The following is a 15891-nucleotide window of genomic DNA, read 5'->3' as shown; positions in this document are numbered from 1 at the left end:
AGCAACCTCACTTATTTTACCCAGGGTGCTATTTCATTCTATTTAGGTGGGCTGGCAGCTGGACCCAAACAGTTGGGTCCCTGGCCCCGTAGCAGCTGAAGTGGCCGTTGAGGGCAGGCCAAGAGAGCAGTTCCTGTGACGGGCTGGCTCAGGCTGTTTGTGGTGGGTGTTAGTCAACTCAGAAGCCCAGAGGGGAACTGGGTTTCTCTGCAGCTTTCAGTTCAGGGGTGAGCATTCTCCTTTCAGCATTCCTCGGCAGGAACAGGCCCTGAAATAATTCTGCTTCTGGAAGTTTTCCTCCGTACGTACTTGCACAGATGTGCAAAAGTATGGGTCCAGGTGTGTCCACTGCAGCTCTGTTGGTAAGAGGGAGAGACTGGAAAAGATTGGTTTATCCTACAAGCGTATGTGCATATGTAGGAAGTGAATGTGTGGGTCATTTATGGTAGCATTGTTTGAGGATAGCAATCCAGGCGACCCTCAGTAGATGGCTGTTTAGATAGACAGTTGGGGACTGGCACACAGCGGGGCCTCTGTAGCTGCAGAAAGAAGCTCCCCCAGAGGGCTGATGGGCAGATGTCCAGGTACAACAGGCAGAAACAGCAAATTGAAGAAGAGAACCTTTGGGGGTGCAGGAAATGCTTTTATCTTGATTGTGATGGTGGGTTTGTGGGTGTGTGCCTTTGTCAAAACTTACTGAACTGCGGACTTTCAAAATGTGTCAATTAGACCACAATGAAGTTGGTTTGAAAAAGAAAACAAAACCAACACCAAAAAAGCAAGGTGCAGATCAGTGGGAAAGGGGAGGAAAAAACCTTTCAGGTTTGCTTTCATTTGCGCACCGAAATCCTGCAAGGAAGCCCAAGGCATTTACAAAAAGCTATTTCCTTTCTGGAAAGGTGGAGGGACAGATGGGAAGGGGGTGAGAGATATTTTACCTTTCTACGGTTTAGATTTTCGAACCATATGAATAGCACCGATTCCACAGTGAAATGAACAAAAATGAATGTTCTGATATGAACAGTCCACTTGTGGTTAAATAGACCCCCCCCCCAACCCCAGAAGAAAAAAAAAAGAACCTCCCTGTCAGTCCAGTGGTTGAGACTCCGTGCTTGCACTGTGAGGGGCATGGGTTCGATCCCTGGGAACTAAGATCCCGCCAAAAAAAAAAAAACAAAAGGAAAAAAGAACTGTGCATACATTGTGATGCTTTGTGTGAAAAAAGGAGGATGTTTTTATTATGGAAGGAAAGAGCGTGATGATGGCTGTCCCTAAGAAGGTGAGCATGGGGGAGGAAGGCTTGCTTCACGTTGGACCCTTCTTTGTGTTTGGTCTTTACTTAAAATCGCATCCATGTATGAGGCCAGTTGGTTATGGATGAGGCTTAGAGATGGAGACGCAGGCCAGCAAGTGGGGGAGCCCAGACCCTTTCAAACCCAGGTGATGCATCTGGCCAGTGAGGTGAGGAAAGGGATGCTCATGATACACGTTCAGCTTCTGCAACTATTTTTTTTTATTGACTATTTGGCAGTGACAGAAGGATGCCTGATCCAGGGGAGGGCTTTCCCTCCCTGTCCCCCAGTGCCTGGAACTCAGGCTGGGCGAGCCCGGCCAAGGGGCCTGGCACTCTGGCCGGAACACGTGTCCATGCTTCTTTCATGTATATGGGCATCCTTGTCACAAAGGCCACGTGGCACCACAGTTTCTCATCTGTCCTTCTCCTTCCTGCTCTGCCGTAGCACCACCGGCCCTTGAGAAAGCCTGCCCATGGGCAGGGGGTCCCAGCGGGACCCACTCACCCACCAGCTGGGAGGCGCCCCTAACTCAGGCCCCAGCGTGGAGCCCCCGTCGGTGCTGGTGCTCAGACTTGGCTTGCCTTGGCAACTTGGTCTTGAAGAGGGACTTGCCCGAGGCCTCGATGTAAGTGATGCTCATCTCTTTGGGGCTGATCTCAACGTAGGCAAAGCCACCCAGTGAGTTCTCGGCCCCGTAGTGGAAGCGCAGGTAGCCGTTGGGGACCTTGCGCAGGTGCTTCTTCGAGGGGTCCATGAAGTTCCCGGCCCCGCTCAGCACGAAGCCCACGCCATTCTCATCCTGAAGGTACTGCGGACAGAGGAAGCAGGGTCAGTGGAGTCCCCAGCCCCTCAGTGAGGTTTACCACTGGCTTGGTGTCTACCTGTCTTGAGTCCAGGGTCAGGCCTGTGATGGACCACAGAGTCACCTTGAGCAAGGGACATACCCCACCCCCTCCTGTCCTGGGCCTCAGCTTTTCCCACGTGTGAGAGTGTATTGCTCTGAGCAATCAAGAGTCAACTGGGACCCGTGAGATGCCTTTTAGGGAACTTTGGGCTGTTTTCTGGTTAGCGAGCATAGAGTTTGAGAGAGAGTGACATTCAGGGGGCTCCCAAACAGAAGGAGGACCGCACTATGCCACGTGGCCCAGTGGCTGGGCTGGGGACCCCTTCCCAGGCTCTCGCCCCACCCTCAGTCCCCTCACCTGCAGGTTGTGATCATGGCCGCACAGGTAGGCGGTGACCTTGTGCGTGGTCAGCAGCGGTAGCAGTTGCTTGACCAGGCAGTGGGTGGGCCCGTGCTCGGCGATGGACCACACGGGGTAGTGGCCGGCCACCAGCACGTAGTCCTCCTTGGCCGCCGCCAGCTGCTTCTTGATCCAGGCCAGCTGCGTGCGGGCCATCGCCAGGTTGCGGGGCCTCTCAGGCTGCTGGCTGGCAAAGTCGTCCGAGTTGCCACACAGTGTCACTGTGTCCAGCATGAAGATGGCCACGGACACGTTGGACCGTGGGATCTTGAAGCGCAGGCGGTAGTAAGGGCTGGGGAAGTTCCTGTGGATGGGATGGAGGTGGTGGGCGCCCGTCTCGGGCAGAGAAGCCCCAGGCTCAGCTCTGGCTGATGGATCTCTTTGCCCACCTGAGCGAGGCTGGCGGAGGGATGGATAGAAGGAGGGGCAGGCTCACCAGCGCTTGGAGATCCTGGAGTAGGCTATCTGTGCCGAGACGTTCCCCAGATGGTCGTGGTTGCCAGCCAGCACGTACCAGGGCACGTTGCGGAGTGAGGAGGCAGAGAACACGTCCTCAAAGGTCTCCTGCAGCAGACAGAGAAGGGAGCCCCGCCCCCCCCGCAGGTTCAAGCAGCCATTGGATGCTCCCACCAAGTCAGGCGCTATGTACAAGGGAGACGCTGAGTGTGCTAGGCGTCTACAAGTGTCATCTTCCCTCTGCCCTCTCCAGAGTCAAAAGGTCGAGTGGCTTCTCCACGCATCCCCCCGCCTCCACACCTACTCCAGTGGCGCACACCTGGAACCTCTTGTCTTTGGCATCCTGCACGCCAGTGAAGTAGAAATTGTCCCCCAGGGACAGGATGAAGTCTGCGCCCAGGATCTGCACGGTCCTGGCAATCTCCTTGGCATTGGCCATTTCCCGGGCTGTGTAGAACGGGGCATTGGGGACCCCTCCCCAGTCACCCACGGCAACAAAGCGCAGTACAGGGGCGGGGGCAGTGCGGGTGTTGGTACTGATGCCGGCAGCCCAGGGGAGCACCAGGGGGAGCACCAGCGAGGCTTGCAGGACGAGCAGCACCGTCCACGTGTCCATCTGGGAGGGGAGAGACAAGCGTCTGGGGCATGGGCAGCATGCGCCCCCCCACCGAGATCCCCACTTGCCCTGTTCTGAGAAAGGAGGAGACGGCTCCCTGCAGGGATGGCCTGGCTCCCTAGCTCCCGGGACTTGAGTGCAAGAGCTGGCTGGGAGGGTCAGGGGGCGGGCAGGGTCCAGCCAGCGGGGTGGGGAAGCGGGGGTATGCCGGGCCCAGTACTCACCCTGGGGGAGGCACAAGCCAGTCGGCTGGGGGCTCAGAGAGGCAGGTGAGCTCCAGAGCAGAACTGGCCGTCACTGAGCCTTTATTCCCTGGGGGCGGAAATGGATCATTAGAGGGGATGATGCAGTTTCTCCGCCAACTGTTCCAGAAGCCCTCCCCTCGGGTCATGTGAGCCTTGGAGTTAGTTCCCCCGGCGGCCGGACACGGGATTCGAGGCGGGAGCCGGGTTGGGGGGTGGGGGTGGTCTGGCCTATGAGTGCAGCCGCGCCTGCCCCACAAGCTCTGCGTCTGCTCACAGGAGCGCGTTTGTGTCGTTGGCCTCGTGTGTGCTGTGTGCGCAGCTCTATCTGTGCGCCCCGGCCAGGCACCTCCCTCCCGTATGTGTGTCCGTGTCCTCCGCGGACGTGTTTGTCTGCCAGTGCCTGGGTGTGTCTGAGCTGTTTTCTGTGTGTAGCCAAGCGTGCCTGCCTCGGTCACATGTCTGCTTGGGAGTCCCATGTCCCCGTGGCTGTGGACACTGAGCTGGCAAGGCCTGTGTGGCAAGCCTGTGACGTGCGCCTGCGTCCTCAAGTGGAACTGTGTGTGTGCGATGAGGAGTTGTGTGTCCCTGTCATGTGGCCGAGCCGAGTTGTGTGTCTCTGTGTTGTGTTTCTCAGCTGAGTTGTAGGTCCGGTGTGTGAGGTGTGTTTGACAACATCTGAGCCCTGAGTCCCAGGGTCACCCCCCCTCCCCCAAACAGCAGGGGCTCCCTTTTCCAGGAAGTCCTGCCCATACCTTCCTCTCTGCCCCACCCCCCATTCCTGCAGGAGGAACCCAGGCAGGAGGCAGCTGGTGGCAAGCCGTGTGACCACAGACTTTTGACCCTCACACCCTCAGACCCCAAGGGCAGGGGGGCAGGCTATGGGGCAGCGGGGCCCCTGCACTTGAGGCCGCTCTGACCTGCCCCTCCCCTCCCTGCCTCCCTCCTCCCGGCCCTGACTGCACACTCACTCTGGTTCCCTACAGCCTCTTGCGAGAGTAGATGGGGGCCCCTCATTCACGGCCCCGCAGCCCCAACAAACAGGAAGTGGGTCACGAGGGCAGGCGGAGACCCCTCCTCCGGGTGGAGACCTCCCGCCGCCGGGCGGTCTCAACTGGCAAAGGCTGGGCCAAGAGTCAAGGCCAGGCGCGGCCTTGCGAATCGAGCTGCAGGAGTGCGGGGTGCTAGCCGTCGGGGCTGCCCCGGCTTTAAGGAGGCAGCAGTTAGCCCGCCCTGCCGGCGGGCAGGGGGCGGCCCAGGTGATCCCCGGCTGCAATCGCGGGCGCCTGGGCCTCCTGGCCAGGCCGGCGCCCCGGGGATGCTGCTGGGCCCCTGCGCACCACCACGCCTGTGGGGCGCACTTCTGTAACAGGCGGTAACGCTCCCTGGAGGGCGGCGCAGACCTGCCGATTGGGCTGCAGCTCGGCCGGGCAGGGTGGCTCGGGGACCCGATTTCCTCCCCCTGTCCCCACGCAGGCAGAGTCTCCACCTGCCTGCGCACTTGGGGGGCCCACAGCCCCCACAGCGCTGGGTGGGGCCTCAGCCCCGGGCTGCGCTACCCTCTAGTGAGGAAGTCTCATCTTCAACCTCAATTTCCTGGTCTTTAGGTGTGAGGGCAGAAGAGTCCAATCTTACTTAGAATCGCAAATAATTTATGTTGAAACACCCCTCCAGGAGCTGGGGCTGCAACCCTTCCTGCCTCCTTTTGTAGGTGGGTGGGAGGCAAAAGAGTCTCATCTGAAGAGTAAAGCATGGGAAAGCAAAAGATGGGAACTTTCTGGTGGAGACACCTGGCAGACACCGCCCTAACAGATGATCCAGGTGAACAGCATAGTGATGTCTTATTGATATCACGTGGCCCTGACATAATGTCATGAGAAGGGCCCCTCACCTCCTGGGTTTCTCCTGTCACCTGTAACCACAGGCTTACGATGAGAGAAATACCAGATACACCCAAATCCAGGGATATTCTACAGAATACCTGCCTAGAACTCTGCAAAAATGGCCCAGTCATGAAAAAGCAACTTTTGAGGGGTTGTCACAGACTGGAGGAGACCCAGGAGCCGGGAGGACGAAGTGAATGTGGGATCTTGGGCCAGAAAAGGGGCACTTGTGGAAAAACTGGTGACATCCAAAGAAAGCCTGGAGTTTTGTGAATAGTAACACAACTAAGAAACAGAATCGCGTACAGGTTCCAGGTATGTCGTGGTTCCAGATGATGCTGGCCATAGAGGCAACAGTGAGGTGTATGTTGGAACTCTTTGCTTTTTTTTTTTTTTTTTTTGCAATTTTCCTGTAAATCTATAATTACTCCAAAATAAAACAGTTTACTTTGAAAATAGGCATGATCCAAGAAACTTAAACATGGATTCGACATGCACTGAGCACCTGCTGTATGCCCAGTACTGGCAGACCCAGCAGGGAACAAGACAGATAGGAAACACCTGTTCTGCTGGGGCCCCATGTGCTGGTGAAATTTATATTCTAGCTGTTAATTACTTTCCATTCTTTGGGGGTGGGGTGGGGCATTCTCTTTCCATTTTATACATTATGTATTGTTTGGGTTTTTGCTTGAAAAGCACTGTTATTTTGCCAGCAGAATAAATGCAAACTTCCTCCTAAGGTATCTGTGGTCTGAATGTAAACATGGGAAGCAAAGACCTCATCACAGATCCAGGGCAGTGATTGTTAGTGATTGTTTTCTGGGGAGACGGGAAGAGGAATGGAATTGGGGCTCAGGGACAAGGGAGTGTCAGGCAGGGGGCTTCAACTTTATCCCTACTGTTTTCCTTTCACAGAAAAGGAAAAAAAAAAATTATCTGAAGCAATTAGGACCAAATGTTAACATTTGCTTCTTCATGTGGCAGGTCTGGGAGTGTTTGAGGGATTATCTTCTATGCTTTCTGTATTTTTTTGAGATCACACAAAATTATAATATTTATTATCATATCGTATTACCTGGTCTTTAAAGAAACGTTGGAAAATACTGAAAAGTACAAGGAAAATGATTACAGTTGTCTGCCTAGAGAGTGACTCTTCAGTAATTTTTTTCCATTAATTTTTCTATGCCTACATGTGTCTTCTGAAAAATGGTATGCTATTGACACCATTTTTTTTTTTTTTTTGTCCATGCTGTGCATCACGCAGAAATCTTAGTTCCCTGACCAGGGATCAAACCCATGCCCGCTGCAGTGGAAGCTTGCAGTCTTAACCACTAGACCGCCAGGGATATTCCCTACTGATATAATTTTTTAAGTTTGTCAAATGTTAACATTTTCTATATCTTTTAAATTAAAAAGTACAAAAGCACATGCACATGAAAAGAAATCAGGCTTCTTGCGGAGTGTGTACTGAAACTTGTGGACCCTTGGCTATATCTCTCTGGTCACCTCTGGGGTTCCGAGTAAACTCTTTTTCCCTCCATTCACTCAGGGAAGCCTGCTTCTGCTGATTTTCTGTGGAGGTGGATCAGGATTTGGCTCTGAGCCTCCCTCCCCCTCCACTCCTGCCTTGCTTCCCAACAACAACGTCAATCCCATGGCTGAGTTCCTCCCTGCCCTCCCCTCCCCTCTCTGCCCCAGCTCTCACCACTCCTCTGGCCTTCTCACCCTTCCCGGAATAGGAGCCCTCGCTCTGACTTCAGGGCTTTGGCACTTGCTGTTCCATTTTCCTAGAAGGCTGTTCCTTCTCCAGCTATCACCGTGGCTCCCTCCCACTGTATTTAAGTTCCTTTAACTTATCTAAAAAGCATCCCTCCCACCCCCATCCTGACTCCCTCTTAACTTGCTGTAGTTTTCGCAGTAGCCCTTATCGAGGCCTGATGAACCAAACTCTGCTTATCTTGTTTTCAGTCTGTCTCCCCACCCGAATGAGGTCTGAGGCAACAAGAACTGTCTGCAGTCGGTGGTGTTTGCTGCTGTTTCTCTGGCTTTTAGAATCTGGGGCCCACAAAGGCAGCTGCTCAGGAATTATCTGGGGAAGGATGGAATGAAGGGACTCGCTTGCACGACACAACCTTCCCTCCAGTCTGAATGTGCAGCTTCCCCCCACCCTCCTGGCTTCATCCCTTGAGTGGATACCACTAACTCCTCTACAGCTTGCTTCAGATCTAAACTTTGTTGTTTTCTTTGTTTTTTGGCCAAGCTGCGTGGCATGTGGGATCTTAGTGCCCCCACCAGGGATTGAACCTGTGCCCCCTGCATTGGAAGCAGGGAGTCTTAACCACTGGACCACCAGGGAAGTCCCAAATGTTGTTGTTGTTTTTGATAATCTGTCCAGGACTCTTGGAGATATGTCAGTGTGTGCATCTCCTTCATGTTGGGGCCACTGAGCACAAGTCACACTAAGGACAGTGTGTTCTGACCTCAGGGCCTTTGCACTTGCTGTGCCCTCCACTGGCCCACTCTCCCCCACCTTCTTGTCCTTAAGCACTTGGCTTCAATGCCACTTCCTCAGACGACCCTGACACCCTGACTCAGTTAGCACACACACCCAACACCTAGTCCCCTGTCTCTACTCTTGTCAAGTCCCCCGCCCCCCAAGGAATTCCCACGAAAGCAGTTCTGGGTGGACAACAAATGTCCACTCGATGGGGTCAGAAGGGGGGCAGGCGGTTAGCATTACTTCTGACAAGCACGGTCAGTGAAGGGAGGTGTGCGCAGATTGGTACATGTCGTGAGGAGAGCCTGAGGTGGGAGGTATCAGGAGCTAATGGCCTGGAGCTACGGAGTGTGGACTCGATCTGGAGGGTGACAGGTTTGCAGGGTAGGGTCCAAGCTGTGTTTTTAAAAGGTCAGTCTGGAAAAAAGCACGTCACAGACAGATCTGTATCGCCTGTGTCTCTGTATCTATCATTATTATTATTATTTTGGCTGCACGGCATGTGGGGATCTTAGTTTCCAGACCAGGGATGGACCCCACGCCACCTGCAGTGGAAGTGCAGAGTCTTAACCACTGGACTGGCAGGGAGGTCTCATTTCTATATCTGTTTATATCTATCTGTATATCCATGTAACTACATCTATCCATCTATTTATCTGTAACTCTATCCATTTATTTTTATCTATCTGTCTATCTACCTATCTATCTGTATATCTATCCATTTATCTATATCCATCTATCTGTATCTCTATCTATCCATCCCTTAATTTTTATCTATCAATCTGTCTATCACACTATATCTTGATACAAAACTACAAGTGCTTGGTTGCTACTCACCAAGAAGAAATAATTCTGGCGCCCACAGGAAAAAAATTAAGAGTGGTTTCTTCCAGGGATGGTTGCCCTGGGAAATTATCAATTTCTACTTTACTGAATTCATCTTTAAAAATTAAAAGCTAGTAAAGATTTTGTAATCAGGAAAACAGTATTTACCTAAATAACCATTCTGATGGAGGCACAGATGATTGTTGATGGAGGGTGAGCCTACAATGAGGGGGACACCCCCCCCCAAGTGGCTGGGTCAGCCCTCCAGGATGGCTGTTTAAAGGTGGTTGAGTCAGGGGGCTCTGCAACCATCTGCCTGAGTTCAAATTCCAGCTCCTCTGCTGTTATTTAGCTGTGTGACTGTGGGCTAGGGGCTTTACCTCTCTGTGCCTTATTTCTTCATCTTTTTTTTTTTTTTTGCAGTACGCGGGCCCTCACTGTTGTGGCCTCTCCCGTTGCGGAGCACAGGCTCTGGACGTGCAGGCTCAGTGGCCATGGCTCACGGGCCCAGCAGCTCTGCGGCATGTGGGATCTTCCCGGACCGGGGCACGAACCCATGTCCCCTGCATCGGCAGGCGGGCCCTCAACCACTGCGCCACCAGGGATGCCCTATTTTTTCATCTTTAACATGAGTGATGTTACAGTTATTCAGTACAGAGTGTCGTGTACTGGCACCAAAAGTCCTGTCACAGATGGAACATGCAGCAGAGGACCTTGTTCATAGCCAGCACCCCCTATAAGCTAGCTGTCACTGCTTGTTATTATTACTATTATGTGTATTATTATTATAGACCAGGGCAGTGGCAATTTGGAGAAACTGAACACGTTTAAGAGGCAGAAATAAGAAGTTGGGGGACCTACTCATCCCAGTTTGCCGGAGACTTTCCTGATTTGAGCATAGAAAGTCCCACATCCCGGGAACCCTCTCAGTCTTGGGTAAATCAGAAGGATAGTTGGTCACCCTAAGGTAAATCTTGGGACCCAGTGGTTAGAGGGAGGAATCTCTGGCAACTTCCAGCTTTCAGGTCTGGAGAATGAGAACCCAGACCCAAGGAAGAAGCTCAGGGAGAGGAACCGTTTTTGGGGAAGTGGACAAACCCGAGCGTGGGTACATTGAATTTGAGAGGCCCCTTGCTTGTCTGGGTGGGAGAAGACAGGTTTCCCTGTGGGGATCACGGGACAGAGGTCCCAGTATCTTATTCTGAAATATTTCGAACACACAGCAAAGTTGGAAGAATTGTCCAGCGAAGAGCCACACACTTGCTCCTAGATACTGCAATTAAGATTTGCATATATTTGCTTTAGTATCTACCCATCCGTTCACTCATCAATCTTACTCTTTACCTATTTTAATACGTTGTGGACATCTGCACACTTCCCTGCCAAGGCTTTAGTGCTCATACGATTAACTAGAATTCGATATTTGTTTACAGTTCTTTTCTCTGATGTGAAATTTACATACAATGATATGTACAAGCCTTAAGTGTACACTGGGCAAGTTCTGATAAACCTCAGCTACAGTCATGAAAGAAAGAACTTACTCAACCCCCGTGAGATTCAAAACAAAAAATAGAAGTAAATGGAGGCAGCTCTGGTTCTGCTACTTGCAAAGCTCTGTGACCTGGAGGGAGTGTCTTAACCTTTCTGGGCTTCAGCTTCTCATCTCTAAAATGGGAAGAGTAAGGGTGACTGTCTGAGATCTGATTGTGGCTGTCGTGGGTATTGAACACGTGAATTCGTGTAGAAATACTGAGGAGTGCCTGGCATGTAAGGAGTGCCTTGAGGGACTTCCCTGGTGGCCCAGTGGGTAAGACTCCCATGCTCCCAATGCAGGGGGCCCGGATTCGATCCCTGGTCGGGGAACTAGATCCCGCATGCGTGCCACAAGTAAGAAGTCTGCATGCTGCAACTAAGAGTATACATGCTGCGACTAAAGATCCTGCATGCCTCAGCGAAGATCCCGTGTGCCGCAACTAAGACCCGACACAGCCAAAATAAATGAATAAATATTAAAAAAAAAATTTTAATGCCTTGAAAACACTTACTTATAATATTACCCAGTTGGAACAGTGAAAAGAATTACTCTTGGTGGAAGAAGAAATAAAGAGGTAAGAATATTGCTGAAAAATTTCAAAGATGGCCATCAGAGGAACCTAAGCATGGGATCTACACTGGTGTGGAAGGCAGGTGGAAGGAAAGGGTGGCTGTGAGCTAAATCCTGATCCACTGCTGCAGAAAATCAGGAGCTCCATTCACCTGTGCGTGATTAGAGGGAGAGGAGCGTATTCAGTATTCAGAATCGTGGAGATGCCCAGAGAGAAAGCTAAGACTTCACGCCCTGCAAAAGGTCTCATTTGTTTTAATCATGTGCATGTGCTTTTGTATTTTTTTAACGTGCTTTTGTATTTTAATTTAACTGTGATTTGAAAAACATAGTCAAGATTCTGACCCCTGCCCCAAATGGATGAATCTTGAAGACATTATTATACTCAGTGAAATAAGGCAGTCAGCAAAGGTCTGTATGATTCCACTTCTACAAGGTCCCTAGGGTGGTCAGATTCATAGGGATGGTGGGTGCCAGGGGCTGGGGGAGGGGGAATGGGGTAATGTTTAATGAAGACAGTTTCAGTTTTGCAAGATGCAAAGAGTTCTGGAGATGGATGGTGGTGATGGTTACACAACAACGTGAACGTACTTAATGCCACTGAACTGTACACTGAAAAATGGTGACGATGGTAAATTTTATGTTATTTGTATTTTACCAAAGTTGAAAAAAAAGAAAAACCAGAAAAGCACAGAAGATAATCCTAAAACACCCCTCTACCATCACATGAAGAGGCAAATGTTGTAATTGCTTCAGATATACATTTTCCTTTTTATGAAAGAAAAAAACAACTAGTAGAGATAAAGTTGAAGTCCTCTCCCCCTTGTAATTTCAATTTTAAAAATCCTAAATAGTTTACAGTGAGAAGTCTCCTTCCCATTCTGGTCCTCCGCTTTGGAGGGAACAAAAGTTACCAGATTTTTGTGTCTCCTTCCAGAGCTGGTTAATTGATTTCAGGATGGTAACCTTTTTTTTCTTTCTTAATTTATTTATTTTTAATTTTTGCCTGCGTTGGGTCTTTGTTGCTGCGCGCAGGCTTTCCCTAGTTGCCGTGAGCGGGGGCTACTCTTCACTGAGGTATGCGGGCTTCTCATTGCGGTGGCTTCTCTTGTTGCGGAGCACTGTCTCTAGGCGTGCGGGCTTCAGTAGTTGTGGCACGCGGGCTCAGGGATGCAGCTCGCGGGCTCTAGAGCGCAGGCCCAGTAGTTGGGGCGGAGGGGCTTAGGTGCTCCGTGGCATGTGGGATCTCCTGGGACCAGGGCTCGAACCCGTGTCCCCTGCATTGGCAGGCAGATTCTAAACCACTGTGCCACCAGGGAAGCCCTGGGCTGCTAAATTTAAGTTGAAAAGTCATATGATAATTTGGTTGAATTAAGAAGCAGTATTGGAATGTTTAAAAGAACATATTTCAAACTCCTATTTATATGTTTAATTTTTAGATTTGTAACAACGCTAAGAACTTCAGAAGCATTTGCTTGGTGGAGGGATTTAAGATTAAAGAATCAAATATAACACTTTTATAAATGCCATCTGCAATATTTAAGAGATTTCAACCCACTACATTTCTAAATGGACCCAAATATGTACCCAATGACCTCTCTGAAAGTGATGGTCCACTTTGCCAGGTGTATAAGTAACATAATAGCTGTAATTGGAACCGAAGACTTAAGAGAAACTCTGTTTTTAAAGGTATAATTTAAACTGACTGTATACTTGCAAAGTAACCACAAAGATGGATTTTTCTAGGCACCAAAGCTGCCCCAGATCCAGACACCATCGTGAGTTTGTTTGATTTGAGGAACGCAAAGACCAGTGTGGTTCGAGCAGAAGGAGCCAGGGGAAAAGTGGGAGGAAACGAAGGCAGGGAGGTAAGGGTTGCGTGCGAGTGCTTTGGGGGCTGCAGGGAAGAGGGTTTTTATCCCCAGGGAGGAGGGCGCCGCGGAGAATTCTGAGCAGAGGTGGGACTAATCAACAGGTTTTGCATAATTTCCACCAGCTGTTGGGCTGTGGACCACAGCTACGTGGTGGGTGCTACCGGTGGGAAAAACCGGATCCTGTTGGTTTCCCCCAAACCCGGTAAACAAAGTCTGAGAATCTTGACCTCGGAAGCTCCCCAGGACCCCCAGCAGAATGCCAGGCGCCCTCCTCAGACTCTTGACCTGTCCACTGCTGCTTCCGCGTGGGCAAATCCTGAACTGCAGCAAACGTCCTGCAAACCGTGTTTCCTTTTTGGTGCGCAAAGGCCCCCTTGTGTGGGGTGTGGAGGGTCGGGCAATGGAGCCAGCCGAGGTCTGCCTCACCCCGCACCCCAGAAGCTCCCGGGGGGGAGGGATGAGTGAGCTACACGGGGATTCAGATGTTTGCAGGATAATCTGATGAGCAGCCCGCGTCTCAGAAAATTGCAAACCAGATTCTCAGAGGAGGGGTCTTTGGGCAGAGTCTCCAAGGACCAGTAGGCGTTTTTTAGGAAGGCACAGTAAGAAAAGACATCCCAGGCAGAGGGAAGGGTATGTACAGAGCAAGGTCAAAACTAAAATCCTGATCTAACTTATCCCCCCGCTTAACTGCTCCTCTCAACCTGGGTCATGGGGTCACCATGTGAGCCCCACACCTAGTACTTATCCTGAATGTGTCTCTTCCTCTCACTCCCCCCATCCCCATGGCCATCACCCAGGGCCAGACAGCCATCACCTGGGCCATAGTTGTCTGTCCTAATGGGCTTCAATTCCTAGTCATCCATCCCAGTCCCAAAAGAATCTCTCTCCATCTCTCCCCTGCTCACACACCTCCCATTGCTCCCTAGTGCTCTGGAGGTCAAGTCCAAGCCATTCAGCCTGGCATCTGAAGTCGTGGAAGACCTGGCCCTGCCTGCTGCACCGTGTAGTTAGCTGAACAACACATGAACAACAGTAACAAAAATAATAATAACAGCAAATACCCACTTTACACGCTGCCAGGCTGTGGGTCATGCAGTATAAAGGCAGTTTCAGGGAGTTCCCTGGTGGTCTAGTGGTTAGGATTCTGGGCTCTCACTGCCATGGCCTGGGTTCAGTCCCTGGTTGGGGAACTGAGATCCTACAAGCCATGCGGCACAGCCAAAAGAAAAAAAAAAAAAAAGGCTCTTTCACAACAGCCTTATTATCCCCGTTTTACAGAAGGACATTCTGAGGTTCAGAGAAGTCAAGGGACTTGTCCAAGGTCACTAGCATGCCTGTGAACTCAGTTTTTTCCAACTTCAAAGCAGAGGCTTAACTCCAACTCTGTCCGCTCCATGGCACATCTCTGGTGTGATAGGTTTAACTTCTTTGCTATTCCTCTGTCTTAGCTCAGGCTGCTATAACAATACCACAGACAGGGAGGCTTGAAACAGACATTTATTTCTCAAAATTCTGGAGGCTGGGAAGTTATGGAAGATCTTGACACTAAGATCAAGGTGTCAGCCTATTCAGTTTTTGGTGAGGGCTCTCTTCCTGTGTTGCAGACGGCTACCTCCTCTTTTTTTTTGGCTGTGGCTTGCAGCATGTGGGATCTTATTTACCCAACCAGGGATTGAACCTGTGGCCCCCTCAGTGCAAGCATGAAGTCTTAAGCACTGGACTGCCAGGGAAGTCCCCCATAAGGGCTTTATTCTACCTTGAGGGCCCCACCCACATGACCTCATCTAACCCTAATTACCTCCCAATGGCCTCAACTCTAAGTACCATCATATTGAGGGTTAGGGCTTCAACATAAAAATTTCTGAGGGATGCAAATATTCTGTCCATAGCATCCTCCCTTCAGATAGTGGGGCCTCATTCCCCTTGCCTTGAGTGTGGGTCAGACTTTAGTGAAGCACTTAAAAAAAGAGACAAACTTTTTATTTCGATACTCTTGTAGATTCACATGCAGTTTTAAGAAATAATACAGAGATTCAGTACGACCTTCACCCATTTCCTCCCAATGGTAACATCTTGCATAACTCCAGTGCAATATCCCAACCAGGAAATTCATACAATCACTGACCTTATTCAGATTTTACCAGATTTACATGCACTGGTGTGTGTATGCACACGAGTGTGTGTGTTTAATTCTTTGCAGTTTGTCACATGACTAGATTTGTGTGACTACTACCACAGCCAGGATACATAACAGTTCCATCACAAGGGTCCCTGGTGCTACCCTTTTGTAGTCCCTGTCACCTCCCCCTGCCAACCCCTGGAAACCACTCATCTATTCTCCACGTCTACGGTTTTGACATTTCAAGACTGTTATAAAGTATATCCATTCAAGGAAATATTATTCAGCAATAAAAAGAAATGAAGCACAGATGAATCTTTTTTTTTTTTTTTTTTGGGTACGAGGGCCTCTCCCTGCTGTGGCCTCTCCCGTTGCGGAGCACAGGCTCCGGACGCGCAGGCTCAGCGGCCATGTCTCACGGGCCCAGCCGCCCCGCGACACGTGGGATCCTCCCGGACGGGGGCACGAACCCGTGTCCCCTGCATTGGCAGGCGGACTCTCAACCACTGCGCCACCAGGGAAGCCCAACACAGATGAATCTTGAAAACATTATGCTAAGTGAAAGAAGCCAGTCACAAAGGACCACGTATTGTAGGATTCCATTTATGTGCGATATCCAGAAGAGGCAAATTTATTGAGACAGAAGGTATATTAGCGATGCCTAGGGCTGTTGGATTGAGGGTAGGGGGTGGGGTGCCAGGGATAAAAGGGGCTGACAGCTAACAGGGCAGGG

General features: G+C 50.8%; 1 protein-coding gene and 1 long non-coding RNA gene across 4 annotated transcripts in view; one reads left to right on the top strand and one right to left on the bottom strand.

Annotated features, from left to right (window-relative positions):
• Nucleotides 1-1495: 1495 nt before the first annotated feature.
• ACP5 (acid phosphatase 5, tartrate resistant) lies at nt 1496-7551 on the bottom strand. 3 transcript variants are annotated; one of them, XM_024745923.1, is made up of 6 exons: nt 7442-7551; nt 3836-3923; nt 3315-3611; nt 2976-3103; nt 2498-2843; nt 1496-2103 (listed from the first exon to the last, which is right to left on the bottom strand). In XM_024745923.1, exons 3-6 carry the CDS (start codon nt 3609-3611, stop codon nt 1825-1827), a joined length of 1050 nt encoding a protein of 349 aa, XP_024601691.1. In that variant the 5' UTR covers nt 3836-3923; nt 7442-7551; the 3' UTR covers nt 1496-1824. The 3 variants fall into 3 exon arrangements, with proteins under 3 accessions (XP_024601691.1, XP_024601690.1, XP_024601689.1); XM_024745922.1 differs by lacking the exon at nt 7442-7551 and adding an exon at nt 4825-5294; XM_024745921.1 differs by lacking the exon at nt 7442-7551 and adding an exon at nt 4131-4295.
• A 3422-nt stretch (nt 7552-10973) lies between these two features.
• The window catches only part of LOC112400237 (uncharacterized), a 7567-nt gene continuing 2649 nt past the window's right edge, over nt 10974-15891 (top strand). Inside the window, exons 1-2 of the long non-coding RNA XR_003003378.1 lie at nt 10974-11166; nt 12909-13030. This is a non-coding gene — a long non-coding RNA (uncharacterized LOC112400237). The remainder of the gene's footprint in view (nt 11167-12908; nt 13031-15891) is intronic.

The sequence above is a fragment of the Neophocaena asiaeorientalis genome, unplaced genomic scaffold, assembly GCF_003031525.2.
Source record: "Neophocaena asiaeorientalis asiaeorientalis breed wild unplaced genomic scaffold, Neophocaena_asiaeorientalis_V1.1 scaffold357, whole genome shotgun sequence".
Taxonomy (NCBI): Eukaryota; Metazoa; Chordata; class Mammalia; order Artiodactyla; family Phocoenidae; genus Neophocaena; species Neophocaena asiaeorientalis.
This window is presented reverse-complemented; position numbering and strand designations above follow the sequence as displayed.